At 34.6% G+C, this 20691-nt stretch overlaps 1 protein-coding gene across 3 annotated transcripts; it reads right to left on the reverse strand.

Moving 5' to 3' along the window:
* Positions 1-2074: 2074 nt before the first annotated feature.
* Positions 2075-19281, reverse strand: LOC127881438 (very low-density lipoprotein receptor-like). 3 transcript variants are annotated; one of them, XM_052429330.1, is made up of 14 exons: positions 19159-19281; positions 18469-18581; positions 16919-17028; positions 16300-16442; positions 14423-14530; positions 12508-12630; positions 9138-9347; positions 8619-8726; positions 8103-8216; positions 7406-7438; positions 6065-6187; positions 5735-5788; positions 4368-4481; positions 2075-3118 (listed from the first exon to the last, which is right to left on the reverse strand). In XM_052429330.1, exons 1-14 carry the CDS (start codon positions 19199-19201, stop codon positions 3048-3050), a joined length of 1467 nt encoding a protein of 488 aa, XP_052285290.1. In that variant the 5' UTR covers positions 19202-19281; the 3' UTR covers positions 2075-3047. The 3 variants fall into 3 exon arrangements, with proteins under 3 accessions (XP_052285290.1, XP_052285291.1, XP_052285293.1); XM_052429331.1 differs by having other exon boundaries at positions 9138-9297; positions 12506-12630; XM_052429333.1 differs by lacking the exon at positions 5735-5788.
* Positions 19282-20691: the final 1410 nt, after the last annotated feature.

Genomic DNA, 20691 nt, shown 5'->3' on the forward strand with positions numbered 1-20691 from the left:
AGTCTGCATTATCATCTTTGAAATGACCTATTTTCTGCGTCATTGACTACCTTTAGAGAAATGCATTATCTTCTACATTTCTTTTTGAGTCAATTATTTTCTTTTTAGTCATTCATTATCTTCTGAGTTATGAATTACCTTCTGTAACGTACACAACATTGTTACCAAGCGTTATCATCCGATCTATTTTATCAGTCACAAAGTATTTCCTGAGCCATATATTTACGTCTGGGTCATTCATTATCTTGTTAAACATATTATCTTATGAATGATTCATTATTTTCTGAGACATGCCTAATTTACTGAGCCAAGCATTATTTTCTGGACAATCCAGTATTTTCTTATATATGATTTTTTTTTAAGCCATGAATTATCCTCTAGATCATGCATTATCGTGTTAGCCTCGAATTATATTCTGAGCCATGTATTACAGTTTAAGCGATGTATTGTCGTGTAAGTCATGATATTATTTCTGAGCCATTCACAATCAGGCTAGTCATTTATCATCTTCTGAGTCATACATGATCTTCTGAGACCTGCACTCTGTTATGAGCCATTAATTGAGTCATGCAATTTCTTCGAAAACTAAATAATGTTCTAAACTATTAATTACTAGTATCTTAAAACATAAAATGTCACGCATTATCGTCTGGGCATGATTTGCCTCCTGAAAGCAGCGTTACTGTCTTAGCAATTCGTTAACAGTATCCTCTGGAAATGCATATCTATAGATATGAATTGCAGTCTTTCGAATTGTCGAATGAGCCATTCAGTATTTTATGAGCCTTTCATAACTTTCATTTTTGAAAATGAAGTATCTTGCTAGTATGGTTCTACTTTCATGCATTGTTTAACTTCTGAGCCCCTATTTGTTCTGCACCATCATTATCTTCTGAGCTTTGCTTTATCTACTGCATCATGAATTACACTCTGCGTAGATTTTATTGTCGGTGACATGCATAAATTATTTATTGTACCATGGTTACTTGTGCCTTCTGGGGTCGTATTCCAGTAGCTTCTTAAGTTTTCACTTAAGTTAAGAAATTTCTTAAATGAATTTCTTAAGTTAAATTTGAAACGTCAAAAACAATACATGAGACGCTTAGTATTCTCTTTAAGAATTTCCTTTAAGAGTTAAAGGAAGTTAACTTAATTTTTAATATATGAGAAAAAATACACAGAGTAAAGAAATTTATTAAGTTTATAAAGCTACCAGAATTTAACTTAGTAAGTAAAATCTTATGTTTAAAGAAAAATGGCGGAGATAAGAAAAAATATTGCGCAATATTTCAACTTAAGTTATTTTTTTACTTAAGAAGATACTGGAATACGGCACCTGGATATGCAGTATGATCTTTATATTCATTATAATCTGAGGCAGCAGCATTGCCTGAGAATGTATTTTAATGGAACATACAGGAGAGACGAATTAAGTATGATGTGATCATGATAGCAACTTAAGGAAAACTTCATCTTAATGAATACTCTTTACACAGATGAAACATGAGATCGTATATTTTATTTGCGCATTAGATTTTGCATTTTGTTTGCGATTGAGGCCAATATTTGTGGCTTTACCTATTTTGTGTTACGGATCTAATCTTAAAACATCATATTCAGTTAGTTCTATACTAAACTTGGCGAAATGAAGTTAGATATCCTGTGCAAATTCATTTCAACAGTAACAATAACAGTTCATTGACCTAAAGTTACTCATGCAGTGCTAGTTACAAAAAATGTCATATAACTAAATTAACAAGAGATGTGTTTGTCAGAAACACAATGCCCCATATTGCGCCGCTTTGAAGCCATATATTCGACCTTTTACCTTGAATGAGGGCCTTGACCTTTCACCACTCAAAATGTGCAGCTCCATGAGAAACACGTGCATGCAAAATATCAAGTTGCTATCTTCAATAATGAAAACGTTATCGAAAAACTTTAACAAAGGTAAACGTTTTGAGACACACATAGAAAGAATGAATGACAGACAGACATCCAGACAGACAGGCAAAAAACAATATGCCCCGATCTTTCGGTCCGGGGGCATAAAAAGTAATTATAAACATATGAAACCAATACAATCATTTATTTGATAAAGCAATTTAAAATACATATTGAAGTTAATGTACCATATAATTTATTTGTATTATATATATTTATTCATTAGAACAGAAACATAAATATTGTAGATGGCAGAGGTGTTATCATTTTCAAGAAATGTTCGATTTTGTAAACGAATATTTGCCATCTTGGTCGTTTTTTATTGCTTTTTTCGTCATGATTATGTAAAGAAACGAATAACCAGCCCATGATGCTTACATACATGTTGACTCAGTTGTGTATATCCCTTTTTGCATCCTTTTGGAGTAAAAAAAACCGCATACAATTCTTTCAGATTCAAAGAAAATACAAATTTATGTCTTTAAAATTCGGAGATAACTTTGAAGCCGTACTGATGAAGTCACAAGTCGAACAATTGAGAAAAGAAGATTTTATATAGGAAGTCTTTATAGTAAAGCAAATATATGCAATCTTATACCATGTTTGTATTTAATCAGATTCGAAAAGGTTAAATAATAGAAGTATATAATACACACTGAGAACAAGAAGTACAAATAATTAACAAAGCTGAATTTTTAACAATATCAACTAATTTTCTGTGTATAATCTAAAGCACGTGCACCTACAAAAGAAATATACATGGTAGGGAAATACCTACTAATTGACCAGATGTGCTCACACGACGCCTAAAAACGATTTGAGTTCTGTAATTAATTCAAATAAATATTTCGGTATAGGAGTAATCAGTTCGGTGAAAATTTGAAAATTTGTGTAGTATAATGTGTTATTTATTTTATTGTTTTTAATATTCCTTGTTCATATTTACGTGTTGGTTTTAGATTGCACAAAAAAATCATTATTTTTCTTGTTCTAAAACTTAGTTTGGTCCGTTACTTTACTTTTTGAGAGAATAGAATAACTTGGAATGTCGCGAACAAACATGTCGAGTCACTTTATAGCCTGATCAGTGGTTTCTGTAAGTATTACTCATTACAGCGCAACTGACACGACATGTCCGGACACCTCTGTGTTCCCTCTGAACAAGGTGCGACATCTGAAATAATAATTATATAAATCATTAAATTACAATTATGCATAATGTTACTTATATTGCAATGTAATAAAGCTAAAGTTATTATATTGTTTATATATTTTAAATGGTATCGTGTAAACTGTCCAAACGACAGAAAATATCATAAAACGAAAATATATTGTATGTTCAAAGAACAAAACTAACACTTCCGACTAGCTACTTTTAAAATATCTTAAAACGTTCTTATTTTAGATGTGGCCAAAAGTACCTTAACACTTGATTAAAACAAAATTAAACTGGTAATAAAATAAGACTGTAATTTTTGAATAAACCCATGATTATTAAGCAGATTTTTGTGAACATAGCATCATTGCTGAAATGTTTGCATTTACTTCATAAATAACAAAATACGAGAAATGAAATTGACAGACAAATTTCTCGCTTCTAAATTACTGCTAGAATTATAGACAGAATGTGATTTGAATTTGTGACAAAGGACCAAAAATGTGCTGCGGATAATTGGATTTTTGAAGAGCATCTATTGCTTGAATGTTCACTTCTAAAAATAAATTGTTTATTAAAGCGGGTATATACGATCTTGATAAATATTTGTTAATTGATATTAAATGTGTAAACAACGTATTATACATATATTTCAATATAAACTAAAATAAAAGTTAAGAAGAACATGTGTCGAAAAAGCTAAATAAGCCAGATAATTATTTTATTCTGAAATCGAAAAAGGCTGTATAGCCGAATTCGCCAGCATGTATATCATGCATGTACGATGTGAATCTAAATTTAGTTTAACGGTTCAATTGAAATTCCTGCAGCCATATCGATTCATACGACACACGAACACTTACTAAAAAGACGAATGCATCGGTTATTGTAAGAAAATATGTACGAATTATCTTCGTCACAATCGGCTCGGGGCGCTAATTTGTATTTGCTGCATTTTATGAAATTCGTCTTAAATGTATCATTTTTCTTGCATAATGTGTGTTATTATAACATATTTGTATCGATATATTACAATTCAACACATATAAAAATCGTATAATCTCGCTTTAAAATATTTAATTGAATGCATTACGTTTGAAAATGAATACTGATATCGCAACAGCATGGTATGCATAAAACGACACTAAACATTCAATCGATTAAGTATTAGCCGAGTAATTGCTTAACCTTTGAGCATTTAAGTATAGTACAGATCATTTCTCACTGGGCGTTATGTTGACAAGAATATAACAAGCATAATACTGACTATCGCAGTTCAGCTCGTCCTCATCTCCCGGTAAGCAGTCTGGGAACGAGTTACACACCTGGGACTTAAGGATGCAATTGCTGTTCTTGCACTGGAACTCGTCCGTGGTACAACCTAGATGTGTTAGAACGGATCGTTTCTAACTGAATTTGTTACATGTAAAAATATCGTGAGAGACCAGCCTCTCTTGCTAAATGGCCTCAGTTACCACATGGGTGGTTAAGATTGGTAAGAATGAACCGATTATTTCTCAGCGATTGAGTTCGAAATACAAATATGAAGATATAAGTATTGATTAATCACCGACACTGACCCGACGCGCAACCTATTTCGTTAAGATTTGACCGGTTATTTCAAATTAAATTTATTTAAAGTAGATGGATGATTTTTTGAATCATTGGTTAATGCCCAGATACTCACCCGAGGTACAGATATGGTGGACAATATTGAACCTAATATTTGTTAATTAATGTAAATTAAGTAGATAAATGTTGTTCAACTTACCATCCATACACTCAAGCTGGGCCAAGGAGCAATATGAAGGTATAAGGATTGTTTCTGATTGATAATGTTTACAATAAGAACATGGTAATAGAATTGCACATCGCACAGATTTGATGACAAAGACCACCCACAATCATATGCTTGATGGACAAAACAAGAATACCAAAGGGCAAAGAAATAATTAATTCCTCTTCGTGAAATGATTCCTGCTTGGTCTGTTTGTCGTTAGGTCAGTCGGTGTGATGGTCTACATTTTAAAAATACAACTAAAGAAACGGTGACAAGTTATCATCGAAATTGAAATTGCGTTTACTTTAAGGGACAGATAGGACCGATTAGATTTTGATGTCAGCATTATAAATTTCAAACAGTAAATGACAATCTTAAGTAAAAATAAAACATTAAGTAAATGGTTTCAAAAAAGGACAGTGTAAGCAGACCTCAAGCAATGATAAAACACTTTATAAACATTTTATAAACACAGGACACTTTCCCGAAGTATTGGATACATTAGATAAATGCATTAAAATTGAAATAATTATCCTTTTTATCAAGTATATATCATTCGTTAATTTATAGCAGGTGATACAGCACTCGCGACACATCCTTGCCTTACTTAACGATATGTGTGTTTGCATAACCTGTGTAATAATATCCTTAACTTACTACAATTGCTTTATGACTAGTGGAAATAAATCCACATTTATAAATTAATTTTGAACGTGTCTCTATACGACAAAAACTTATGGACTTAACAGCCGAATGGGAAGCTAGCCCAGAATTGCACAACCTTATAGTGTTGACAGAACGGTCTAGAAGTTAACTTATCCTAGCCCGAACAAAGTATGTCTTCACAAACTTACCTGAAGGTGTTTGTGTTGTTGGTGTTTGTGTGGTTGGAGTCTCAGTTGTGGTTACTGGAACATATAATAACATGCCTAAAATAATAGTATATCGACCGCCGAATTATCCTCTTTAGATATTCAAACTACTAAACCCAAAGAATAAAACATGTCAACTACAGACCACCAATATTTCACAACGAACACATTTTAATGAATATAGTGTTTTTCTACAGATCACTCGTCTTTGCACTAACAATCCGTGGACGTTCTGGTTGTCTAAGAACCAAAGTATGTTCACTATAAATGTAATTATTTATAACGAATACCCAGCTATCAAAATGCATTTACCACATGTTTCGGCCGACTCGTCGTAACCATCAAGACAGTCGGGATAGTAGTCGCACAACATCGTCTTACTGTGGCACTGTCCGTCATCACATTCGAACATGTCTTCTCCACAGCCTTCAGGTTCTGAAGATTAAGAAATGTATTTTGTTACACCTTTCATCGCGAAATTCCGTATGGTTGTCATATACCTTCGTCTAAGAGAGGCACTTTATTATTGTGACATGAAAAAGTATTCATCCCGCAGACTTCAGAAGAGAGAGAGAGAGAACAAGAGCGAAAGATGGAAAGGAGGGAGGGAGGGAGGGAGGGAGAGAGAGATGTAGGGAGGGAGGGAGGGAGGGAGGGAGGGAGGGAGGGAGGGAGGGAGGGAGGGAGGGAAATGGGTCGTGCTCTGTAAAAAGGGGGTTCATGCATGTGAGTTAAGTGTTTTCCCAGTCCGCACAGGCTAATCAGGAACGACACTTTCCGGCTCAACTCGATTTTTTGCTAAGAAAAGAGTATTTTTAAACAGAAAATATAATAAAATCGGAAAGTGTCGTCTGCACAGGCACAGAGCACGGTCCATAAAGATTCTGAAAATCAAGATATATTAGCATGAGACAACTCGTTATGAACACCTGCTACTCTTATGTCGGGAAAGTGAGCAATCTCCTATACAATTCAGGACAAACAAACTGCACAACACAAAACATAATCATCTTCAAATCTGCGTTAACCGCAGTGTAACAACCACAGTAAAGCATTTGGGTTTGTATTACAGAGGTATACATGCACGGTAGTTGATAGCTGCAAACTGATGTTGAATTTAATCTGATCGGGAGCTAAAAGGACTTATTAAAGTATGACTGTATGATCTCTTTACTCTAACCAAACTAAATGGAATGTTCCGACTAATGTCAAGTGAGAAACAGATAACCAGTTAAAATGCATTTGTTATTCATACATTATCCGCTATCTTGATAGAACCACATTTACATTAATATATAAGTAGAAAATGAGAGTAGAGATAAACGGCATGCTGTGGCAATAGTTAGGGCAACGTATTCAATATTATTTTTATAGGTGTACATTTTAAACTCGATAGAACTAAAGCCCTACGAACAGAACCGAACGATGGGCTTACGTGGTAAAACTTAGTGCCTTACTGGATTCACGTTTTTAATGTAAGAACCATGACAAAAAAAACACACAATATTTGGTTATGGCAGCATGGACTTGGGTTAACTATATTTTTAAATGGTCAAATGTCATTTAGAAACTCTTTATTAATTCACCAATAACCAAAAATACGGTTCATTACAGACTCTAGTCCAAAAAATATAATGCCTAACACAAACTTACCTGTAGGTGTTGGTGTGGTTGGGGTCTGGGTTACTGGAAGGTATAACAAATGCACGAAATAGTTAAATATCAAACGCCCAAATACCTTTCATTAAAATCCGTAACATCAAAGTATAATACGTGCATTTTACTATAAAAAAAACAAGGTTAAAAAACACAAACATGAATCAAGTTCATTTTTATACATCATTCGTCTTTGTACTTACGATACTCAAACGTTTTGACTTTCTTAGAAACGACATATGTGCACGATTCGTATATTATTAAAACGAATATTGAGCTAACAAAATATATTTATCGCCTATCGACGTCTTGTTAGTCAAAGTTGCTTTCCATAATTCATTCGAAGTGTTTGTAAATTTCATTTGTCAGCAGAATGCTAACATATGTTCATGACATCAAATTAATATTGTCAATCGGTGTAATATTGTTCTCCAAACCTTTGCTGAACATATTATAACCCATAGGTACAAACACATTTAACCCCTGTTATGTATCAATGATAGATTTGTCGAAACATTAAAAGTTGAAATGTTGTGTGAATTTAAATATTCAGCTGCGAATGTACCCAAAATATATACATATATATGATGTTGTTATTTTTTCAAATATTGAGCACATCTCATATTAAGTCTTACACATAACTATTTTTATAATATAGGTATAAACCTTAGATTTTACGATAACTTTAACCTACCTGGTGGGCAGTTGAATTCATCAGTCATATCAACGCAGTTCGGTCGTCCGTCGCATACCAAACCAATTGCAATGCAATCTCCAGTTCCGCAGTTAAATTCGTCTGGTGCGCATTCTGTTTGTTGTACAAACTATTGTTATAGCTACAATTTACTGATCAAAACATTTGCTTGCAAATTATATCAACTTGTTTAACCTGCAATAAATTGACTCGTGGTATGGTTTGTTGAAAAAGGCTCTATCAAATTTCCAAAGTAAGTCATTTTCGTGAAAAATAGATCACCGCCGATAATAAGCTTTTATTAAATATATTAACACGTGTAATGCTCATACATTATATATTTACTTTGAAACCATTTACTTAATGTTTTATTTGTAAAGACGGTTTATACCATTTCTTTACGATCGCATATGCTGGTACAATAAGATACTTTACATGCATTTATTCCAACTTTCCAATAATCTTGACTCGAAAATTTGAGTTAAACGTTGAATTAAAGAAACGATGAGCTCATACCGTTTTGAGGGCAGTTTGATTCGTCAATCCCGTTATCACAGTCTCTGATTCCATCGCAAACCTCAGACTGATCCAAGCAGTATCCTTCCGGGCACCAAACAACACAGGCTGTTGAAGAAATGGAATGTTCAGTTTTGCCAATACTCAATTAGATATGTCTATTTTTAGTATTGCCGGATGTAGAAGGTTCATGCAAAATTGCAATACTGCATAAAAAAAAATATAATAGCAATTCAGTCAACCATGAACAAAGCCAACAACATCGATAAAAAAACACATAAAATTATCTAAATAATACAGAAATAAAAGGACTGTCGCGATGTATTTCGTAGCACTGATTTGTTTTGTACATGATTTTCTGGCCAACTAGATACACATCCGAATTTAAAGGGTATCCCACAAATGATCAAATCACTTTAAAGAGGTTGACCAAGCTTCGAACAAGTGAGATGTTTGCAAACATATCTGTCCGTTTTCGGAAAACTTCACAACTTTGTCCGGAAGTTTAGAAACGCATACCTGAGTCACTGTCACTGCAGTTGAACTCATCTGATCTGTCCTCACAATCTGCAATGCCGTCACAGAGCTGAGTCTGCAAAATGCACGTGCCGTCCATGCACGGTACCTCGCACGGTTCAGGTTGAGGTTCTGGTTCGGGTTGTGGTTCAGGTTCAGGATGCGGCTCGGGTTGTGGTTCAGGTTCGGGTTGAGGTTCAGGTTCAGGTTGACCTGGGAACATGGTGATGAGGTGAACCTGTTTAACTATGTCCTTTAAGAAGACCACCTGCTATTGCCAAAAATGAATAATTGTTCCTTCTTTGGGATTAACGAAAGGGACACCATTCATCGATTTGTTATTGTTTTATTTGTTACGATTTAAATATGCATCATCAATGGCAGTAATGGCTCATTTAAACACATATTATATAATAATTCAATACTAGAAACTTCAAATCGTTAAAAAGTGTCGCTGTTTTGTGATTAATTCTGAGCTAAGTGTGAGTGAGTGTAAACCCCCCCCCCACTGCTTAAAATTGGCCGTTCCGGGTCGATGGTCGAAGATTTATTCATTAGCTCGGCGTTTTCGGAGAAAACCCGAGGTATTGTCATAGCCAGCTCGTCGTCCGCCGTCCGACATCCGCCGTCCGCGTCGTGCTAAAACCTTAACATTGGCTCTAAAATCAAAATGCTTCCACCTACAACTTGGAAACTTAAGATGTAGATGCACCTTGATGAGTTCTACACGCCACACCCATTTTTGGGTCACTAGGTCAAAGGTCAAGGCCACTGTGACCTCTAATATAAAACTTTAACATTGGCTCTAAAATCAAAGTGCTTCCACCTACAACTTTGAAACTTCATATGTAGATGCACCTTGATGAGTTCTACACGCCACACTCATTTTGGGGTCAAGCACCCGTAGCCGAGCGTGGCACCCGTTATGCGGTGCTTTTGTTATATGTTTATAGATGTAGTTCTGTTATACAAATGGTAAATAGATATACGAATGTCTTTCCTAACAGAGGATCGGGAGTTTGATTATTTGTTATACAGACTTTTAGAAGTCAGTGTATTGACAATTTTAAAAATGACTGATAAAAGTGCAACTAATGTAAGCTGAACTCGAAATAAAGAAATAATGATTGAGGTTAATGTGTCTATAAAATTACTTTTTATTTGTATGTGTGTGATTAATACTTGACTGACTGAGATTTGGCATGCGCTTAAACGGTTAGACCCCTCATGGTTCGCATTGACCGTTCGGTGGTTACTCTCTTTGTATTCATGTTAAGCTCACCCTAGCACTTAGTGCTAAATGTTAGCAATTGTGGTCACCCTACGTTAGGCGTCCCTACTAGTGCATCATACGGTGAAGTTCATCAATTTTAGCTTGTTATTACTCTATATTTATGATCCAATCTCTCTATAGGAAACACTTATGATTCAATTTTTATGGAATTTTGTTAGAATGTTTATCATAATATACATAATATTTATATAAATAAGTAAACATGTGTATCATGACAATATATAGACTCGGTTTGATTCTGATACATGTATATGTACGTTAGGAACTAGATCACCTGGTAAACTTTTAGAAAAACCGTATTAACATTATGGAGACAACTTGTATTACTTAATCGTATGAAAGGTTTTCGGAATGTTTAACTTGAAACCTCCAAGGCCAAGTAAGAATCTGACAAACACTATGGCATACGGTCAGGTATTCGACAATTACTGTACCTTAAAGTAACATTACTAATCAAAATCAACAAACATTTAATACAATATTTCGTAAAGTAAACTAAACCAATTAAAAATCAGAGTTACTTATGGCTATTGCCGAAATTTCAACGCCAGATGTGGTCTGGTAAAATAGATGTTTGTAGCACAGGTGGTTAGCGTGTGGCTATGATATTAATTAGTGAAATTATCATTTTGAATGCTATATAATCATATTATAACGAAAATTAACTTTTCTGAAAACAAAATTAGCTATCAAATATATATATAACAAAGTATACAACTAAAAAATCACCCGAAAACGGGGTGCATCGCTTTGAACAGCCATAACTTCATCAAGTGTGCAGCGATTTCCACGATATCAGTCTTATTCAACGCAGAAATGTACATGTCTTGCAATATTTTTACAAACGCTGGGTCAACGTTGAAGAAATAACACGATACACAACTCGCGTGACATACTTAACATCGATCAGACAGGATAAATGAATGAAATCTTCACGGAGTAAAGGGCATTTTCCCTGCAAAGTTCACGGACCTCGATACCATAATTCAATAAAACGTATAAAAAAAACATTCTTACGGTGCTTGCCGTTGCATTATGCATCAAAACTAACTTCCAGCGCCGTTTGAAACCTTTGTTTACATACATTTCAACTAACCGACATTTTAAACACACGAGTGATTTCATTGGTCCAATGTGAAGGTGTGTCTTTACAACTGAAGATTTCATTCATTAATCCTCTCTGATCGGTGTCAAGTACGTTACGCGAGTTGTTTATCGTGTTATTTTTTTAACATTTGACACAGCATTTGTAGAAATATAACAAGATATATACATTTCTAGAAAGGAAATTCATTTTTGCGTTAAATAAAACCAAGATCGTGAAAATCGCTGCACAATTTTTCAGAAAAGTTGATTGTTCGTTATAATATGATTATTTATCATTCAAAATGATGTTTTCACTAATTAATATCATAGCCACACGCTAACCACCTGTGGTTCGTAGACACAAAATGCTCGTTGTTTTTCCATTTGAATTTCCCGCAACGATATCTATTCATACAACACATGAACATTAACATGGTGTTCGTTCGTCGTATGAATATATATATATATATATATTCGCGGGAAATTAAAATGGCATTAATTGTGTCACAAATAAATAAAAACGTGTATTTTGGTTCTACAAAAATCTATGTAATCATACCACATATAGCGTTGAAATTGTGGCTATTGCTATGAGGAACACTGATTGTTAAGGTGTTAACTTTATTTTACGAAATACTTAACGAAATTTTCGTTGATTTTGAGCGTTATAGAGACTTTAAACTCAGGTGAGAGTTTGAGGCCCATGATGGTCCTCTTGTTTATGTTTTGTGTCATTTTACCGAATAATAATTGTTCTGGTTTCAGTAAGCCGAGGAATATTGGCCTCAATTATCAAATAAATGACATTTTAGTGTAAACAAATGTTTTTGGGGACAATGACACGACACTTTTAGTATTCTTCTGAATTTGATGAAGTTAAAATATGATACAATAGAATTACCATCATTGAATATCATTTGTCAGTATTTGTTGCCATCCCTACTATAAATGTAATTATTTTTAACGAATATTCAGCTATCAAACTACATTTACCACATGTTTCGAGCGCCTCGTCATAACCATCAAGACAGTCGGGATAGTAGTCGCACAACATTGTCTTACTGTGGCACTGTCCGTCGTCGCATTCGAACATGTCTTCATCACAGTCTTTAGGATCTGAATATGAAGAAATGCATAACTGTAAACCTATTTTGGAATAACATGTTTTACATTGACAATTCCAAGCGCTTCCTCGGTTGTTTTTTTGTTGTAGTCGTTATCGTTAAAAGACTACATCAAGTAAAGAGTAAAGCATGACTATAATGGATTCCTAAGCTTAAAAAACAAAAACCACCTCGAAATATTTATCTGATGAATATGACTGATAATCAGGTTTTCGTTAAAAGGGAACGTTAAACTAGAATAACTCCGTATGTAAGTGCTGTTTTAAACTACAAAGAATACCTAGAATGAACAAATAATACCATCTCTTATTCAAACCTAAACTTATATGCAAGACAAATATTCTGATTACGGCACGAGATGAGAAATGATTCGTTTGTACCGCGTATCCATTTACAGTACTGAAACTAGACACCGGCAAACATATTTGATTGAGAAAATACTCAGATTTAAACATAACAGGCATACATTTTGTTTAATTCGAGGAATGTTCAAGTGCACGAACAACGCTGCTATGGTATGATATGCTGTTATATAGAGCCTTCACACATGATCCAACTTAACTCATCCCGGACATAGTTGTTCAAATAGTAATTGATCGATTCCTCTTCATCTATTAGTGTGTGCGTTTTTTTGTTACAAACCTCTCTTGTATAACGTTTTAATTAATGTATTTCGTTTAAAGTTTTCATTCTGTGAAATTATACAATTGAATTCAGTCTTTCTTAAATTAAAATTCAATTTATTCATCACGTGTACTTGTTTGTCTAACAAAACGCCGTATAACTCATTTCTACTTCTGTACTATGTTTCATCCTCCAGATTTTATGTACAATATAATAATTAAATTAATTTAATCCATCATGTATACATGTATATATTTGTCGCTCTTAACCTTGCTATTGTAGTTGCATATTTTGTAATTTGCCAAGACGTGTTTGTCGAATTTATTATTTATATTCAATCTATTAACCGTTAATTAGTCGAACACAACTCATAAAAACAGTTGTATATTTGGTTCTTTGTGAAAAATCACACACAATGTATTATTATATATATGTGATAAACTTATCGCGATCAAGATTATATTTAATCTAATACCTCTATGTTAACGTTGACATAAGTATATGCAGATATGTGTCAAAATATTTGTGAATGTCAACAAACTGCAAAGATTATGTCAATAAAACATTCTGTCTGTCTGCTGCTTGAAAACAAAGCTTGTCGTGTCTCGTTCGAAACAATAACTTTGCGCTAGTTAGAAAACAACGTAAAACAATATATACAAATCAAAGTACGTACGTACGCATAGTTTAGCTGTAAATGTATTATGAACAAACGTTTGTGATACAACTGTTATAACTACGAGGTAATGTGACACCAGTTGGGTCGATAAATACAATCCGATTTTAACGCTTTTGTTGTTAGCAGTTGGCAAACATTGGTATTTAAGCAACATTAGTAGAAGACGAATCATATTATACGACCTTTGAGTTAGACAATAATGAAATGCAACAAAAATTGCAGCTGTAAACACAGAATATATAAAATTATAAAAACGCGTGGAACTGGTTTACACCTTTCCCAAATCTTCAAAGTTGAAGTTGATTCCAAAATATACAGTTATTGAAAGTCTTACGGATAGTGACAGTACATTTTGACAATGCCTCAGAAGTGTCAGTGTTCCTTAATTCTAAATTAAAAAAAGTTGTAGCAATCATCGTTTGGTGTTTTCACAAAAATAAATCGCCCCGCTATATCTTGTGTTTCGTGAAGTTGCTCTTACCACAATCACTTTCGTCCTTCTTGTCTTCGCAGTCATCAACGCCATTGCAAACATCCTTGTCCATGATACATCTGGTATTGTCGCATAACATGTGGTTATTGGGGCATGCTAAGAAATAAAATAAAAAAATATACAAGTTAATGTTGATGCAGAAGTTAGTTCACAACACGTGGTAAACCTTCTTGGATTAAGACATATTTCAGTTATTTACTAAACCTTTTTAAAAAAAAACAAAACAAGAAAACTACTGCATTTTGATTATGTCAGATACAACACCGAATGAAATATTGCCAAAATTATGAATTGTGCGCGTCAATTAAAAAAAGCAAAGACAAAAATCTTAAACATTTTATTGTTTGGTTTTGTTATATGGATAATGCACGTGGTGCAAGTGCCTTTATTAACCCTTAAAGTAATAATACTTCATCGAACAACATGAGTTACTCCATAGTGTGCAATTAAACCACTTTTAACGCCGGACATCAATTGAAGAAGACAATAGAAAAACAACTTGATAATTTATAAGGAATCACATGTTGTATTTGGAAACCATACAAAATATCAAACCAAAATAATTGAATTTTAAGGGGCAGCATTAAACACTTTATGTTCGCGTGGGAATTTAGCGTTTACATAGAAAACTAAAGGCAATTCGCAAGAAGTGTTTTGGAAAAGACGGATTCGCGTTTGTCATTAATTGTTGTAACAGCTAACCAGGGTATTTCTTTAATAAATAGAATAATTTTCACTAACATTATCAACTTCACCGTTACTATTTTGACGCAAATATGCACGAACCTTTTAGTATGAACATACTAAAGGTGCGTCATCGAATAAGACAAGAAAAAAATAATATATATATATATATATATATATATATATATATATATATATATATATATATATATATAATTGTTGAAAAAAACGCAATATCAATGTATAAATAAAGTAAATCATGCCTAACAAGAGACCCTGCAGATGAAAACCATTGGAAATTAATATTCTGAAATACATAAATATTGTTCTTTGTTTGTAGATGTATCACTTTTAGTAATTAACATTAAAATGTTTGTTTATTACATCGGTATTGAAAAGTGTTAATTCTAACATAGACAAGACATTGACGTTGGTAAAAAAATATTGCTCATAAACTTCTCACTGCTCTTCATGGGGTTATACTGCGAATATGCATTTTGCGAGATAATTCCTGCTTGCAAGTTGTGTATGTCATGACCTTTTGACAACAACTTTACTATTGTGTCTAGATTACTTTCGAATTGCTTTGAACGTTAATTGTTATTTTTTTCAATTTATGTAAGCAAAAACTATTTGGTATGTTCTGTTCATGAATATACCATATTCCTTTATTATATCATACATGTATATAATTTTCTAGGTTATGTAGATTAATTCTACTTAAATCAACGGTGCGACAATTTATGTACATTAGTCATCTATAGCATTAATGGGTTATTCGAAATGAGATTATCATTTAAAATATGTATACCATGATACATTTTTGTTATAACAGGCCGACAGACTGACTGATAATCAGGGTATGAGATTGAGAGTTTTGTACAATATTAAATATAGACCAATGTTTATACTACTAGAAATTTCAAGATATTGTCTACTGTACTTCTAGAGTAATCATAATATAAATAAGATTCATCGTAATAAAAGTGACCAAGCATTTGACATCAACGGAAGCACCAAAGGCTGTGTCTAATCTTCACATTGAACTTTGGAATCAAGCAAGCTTTCAATCTTCAACAGTTAATCAAAACCCCGTACTTGAATTCGACCCGGCGCAAGTACTCATCTACTGGTAACTATGCATGTGAATACATATTGTGCCACCATCGGTTGTTCCTTACCAAAGACTAGATTAAAGTAACGTTGCTGCCAGCCTTGCCCGATTATCCACCCCTTACAGTAATAGACACCCGCGTCGGACTCAACCATGTCTTGCACGTTAAGGATGGCGTTCCTGTCGAACGTTGTTTTGACGCTGTATATCCTAAAATAATCAAACCTAATTCATAGCTCGACAACATTTATCTGACACTGACAGTTATGCATTGATGTGCTTAAGCACAGTTTTAACGAATAAATTAACTGTCTTAAATGTGTCGTGTTATTTAAATCCAATAATATCCCAAATCACTGGTATGCTGCCCTTGGTTGCGGACAAGTTCATATTATTCATGCGTAAATATTTCCTAATACAAGGTTTAATATCTGCGTGGCTTTCACAGAAAAATATGCTTATGTGATTTAACCCGTCGAACTCGAAATTTACTTTATTAAATCGATATTTTTTAATCATCAATATTCCACATCTACTATGAAATCGAAACACGCCCGATGCGGCATTTATTTAAGAATACATAGACGGCCATCTAGATGAATCGGATGAGCGTCGATGTAAAGATAAATAAACAATAGTTTTATCGAGATAAATGAATCGGATTTATGCGCATTATGTAGCACAACCTCTTGGAAGCAAGCGTCGAAACCCGGCTGTCATTTGTGCCGTTCTTTTTGAAGAAGAACTGCAATGCAGGCGAGGCCCCAGGTCCAGTACAATAGGCGTTACAATATACCTGAAATATCACACAAAATGGCTGTACCTATTATATCCAAAGCAAAACACATCGCAGTACACTTTAATATCGACGCATAAAATGGCAGTATTAAATGTAACTTATGCAATAGGAATCACAGTACACTGAAATATCGACACATATAAGTGTTGTATCTTAAGCACCAAATACAATAGACATTGCAGTATACTAAAACATTAAAGAACGCAATAACTTCTTTGTGTTAAAGACATTGTGGTACACACGGTATTTTTACAAAAACTTGCAGAAAACCTATATTCCTACCTTTTCGAGCCTTACACATTTTCTACTTGGTTAAATATACCTCTACTGACCTATACGTAGTCGAGGTGCGGTATTTATAACTTGATTAAGCCAACCACTTGCAGCTCGTACGTAGCCGCCACCCGCTATTTCAAACCTGATATCTCTAAGCACTTGGATCACTTTCGGATCCCTAGTCCCGTATTTCGTGCCGGATTAAGCCGACCGCTAGTATCTCGTATGTAGACTCCGTCAGAAATTTCCTGCCGGACTGAGTCGACAACTTATTGTTATTCCTCGTACGAAGTTACTTTCCGACATTTCTTCCCGGATTCAGACGACCACAAGTGGCTCATACGAAGTCCCCGTCCTATATATCCTACCTGATTGTGGCGACCACTGGTAGCTCGTATGTAGCCCCGCCCTAAATATCATAACTGATTGTGGCGACCACTCGTAGCTCGTATGCAGCCCAACCCTGTATCTCCTACCTTATTGTGGCTACCACTCGTAGCTCGTACGTTACCCCCGTCCTGTATGTCCTACCTGATTGTGGCGACCACACGGAGCTCGTATTTAGCCCCACCCTGTATATCCTACCTTATTGTGGCGACCAATCTTAGCTCATATATTGCCCCGCCCTGTATATCATACCGGATTGTGGTAGCCACTCCTAGCTCTCATGGAGCCCCGCCATGTATATCATTCCTTATCGTGGCTACAACTCGTAGGGCGTATGTTACACCCGTCCTGTATGTCCTACCTGATTGTGGCGACCACACGTAGCTCGTATTTAGCCCCACCCTGTATATCTTACCTGATTGTGGCGACCACTCGTAGCTCGTATGTACCCCCGCCCTGTATATCTTACCTGATTGTTGCTACCACTCGTAGCTCGTATATTGCCCCGCCCTGTATATCATACCGGATTGTGGCGGCCACTCGTAGCTCTCATGGAGCCCCGCCCTGTATACCTCATACCTTATTGCGGCTACAACTCGTAGCGCGTAAGTAGCCCCAGTAAGGTATTTCCTATCTGATTGAGCCGACTATTCGTAGATCTATCGTTGCCGCCATTCGCTACTTCCTACGTGATTGAACCGACCACACATGACTCTTACGTAAATTGAACCGACCAAAAGTGGCCTGTATTCAGCCCCCTGGGACAATTCTTACCTGATTGAGCCGACCGCTAGTGGCTCGTACGTAGCCCCCGTCAGGTATTTCCAGTCCTTGAAAGGTTACGGTTAGGTTGCATTTAGTGGCAACATTGTCGGCGAGACCCGACGCTAGAACATAAAACGGGAGCATCATAATGCCTTGCAAACAAGACAAAGCGTATGTGGTTGATATTATAGTAGATGTTTCTTTGAAGCGAGATATTTAGTGATGCCAATTCTCTCATATATTTTGCGAAATAAACTCACACTGATTTTATAGCGTCTTATAAAAAAATCTAATAATGTATTTGAATAGTACAATGTGTTAACAATTAAAGACAAAATGTACACCATTCATGATGCGCATCCCCTACAAATGCACATGATGTGATGCATGAAAGTGGACTAATGTTGTCTTACATGTATTTGCTATGCAACTTAAGTTTAATAGTTATACATAAATAGATTATTGAGAATACTAGTTTACTTTCATTTAAAGCCTAGCTTTAAAACCGAAAATGTGATGTTTGAATGAACATATAATGTAAAATTACTAAAAGCACACATTCGTCGCCATAAAAGTTTGTACCAAAACGCCTTCAAGTTTACTATCACGGTAGTTTATACATTCTTATTTATTATAAATTAGTTTTAGTAATCAGAAAATATAATTTAAACAATCAATGAAAATAAAAAGAACACGAACCGCAAAAAACAACGCAGAGAAAAATTCCCAATGATCCAAGCATCTTGGCCGTTTTCTTTGTTCTGCGTGCAATCCAGCACCGGTTCGTTATTTAATATTGTCTTGGTACTTACAAATATGAAGTGTGGGTACTTGAGATTGTTATTTTGTTTGACATAAAGTGACATTTTCCGGTCTTGGAAACGTAAAAGAAAAGAACTTCGTTCCCTATTTAGAGTTGACACTTTCCGCCTGACTGTGTTGAATTTGTCTGACTGTGTCTGCAGCTTCATTAGTGGTATATGGCATTATACCTATTTTCGTTTGATGCGGCCCATTTATGTTCAATTTAATAAGCTATAAATATGATAAACATTTACGATATTGATGTTGTTGACAAGTTTTCTCGCACTCGTAAACAACATATTTTTGTGACTTAGGAAAGTTAAATAAATTATAAATGCAAAGATATGAACAGCTTTTATTATAAAACCACCAAATAACGACCAATGTTTTCATCGCGCTTCGACGCCACCGTAGCGTTTAATCTATTTGTTTTATGATGCACGAAAACATACGCACATAATATTGGGGATTTTCCCAGACTTAATACAAAGCGTATTTTAGATTAAATAAGACGTGTTTATTCATGATTTTCATCTACCATTTCTCCCGAGCATTTAATTTTGTTTACTATTCATAACTTATAACGTTTTTTATTAAATAAATAAGATCTCGAATTACCGTTTTACTTTTTTGTGTAAAAATTATGTGGTGTCCTCTTGTTTTACCGTGCCATTAGAACATTTAAAATGAATTGAAACAATTATACCAATACATGGGCAATTCTTTAGTGCAACAATAGTTAAACTACTGACACTTAATCTGTATTGCCAAATATATATCAATTACGACGTTTCTTCTCTTTGACCCTTTTTAAACTTTCGGAGAATATTTGGTTTAACCCATTTATGCATAGCGTCAAGAAAAAAGACCTTGGCAAAAAGCGGAGACCCATCAGGGTCTGCGCTGTTTGCTTTAAGTAATTTCTGGTGAGAAATATTCTAAATATTGAAATAAATATATTAGACATCCCTAATTTTGGAAATAAACTGATCCAATTTAGAAGGACGGGAAAGTCCACTAGACATAAATGGGTTAATACTTAATATCGCGAACGCGCATTGTATTCTCGCGTTCTTTAAAGAAACAACGAATGGCCTAACGGAACACCATACAGACTTTATCTGAGTCAACTACGCAGAAAACAACCACAAAACTCTTATCTCTTTAATTAAAATGTATACGCTCCCACATTTCTTCGTTAGCCTTAAAAACCGGATATGAGTTCAGTTCATAGAATTAGCATAAAACCTACGCATTTTCTTGTTCCAATCGTGAACATGAGATCATCATATCCGGACATAGTTGACTAATCCATTTACAAAACATTAACTGTTGAGTGTCACTTTATATGCAAATATATTTGGACCGATCTCTTCGAAAAAGAGGTTTAATGCATGTGCGTAAAGTGTCGTCCAAGATAAGCCTGTG

Source organism: Dreissena polymorpha, chromosome 5 (assembly GCF_020536995.1).
Source record: "Dreissena polymorpha isolate Duluth1 chromosome 5, UMN_Dpol_1.0, whole genome shotgun sequence".
Lineage (NCBI taxonomy): Eukaryota > Metazoa > Mollusca > Bivalvia > Myida > Dreissenidae > Dreissena > Dreissena polymorpha.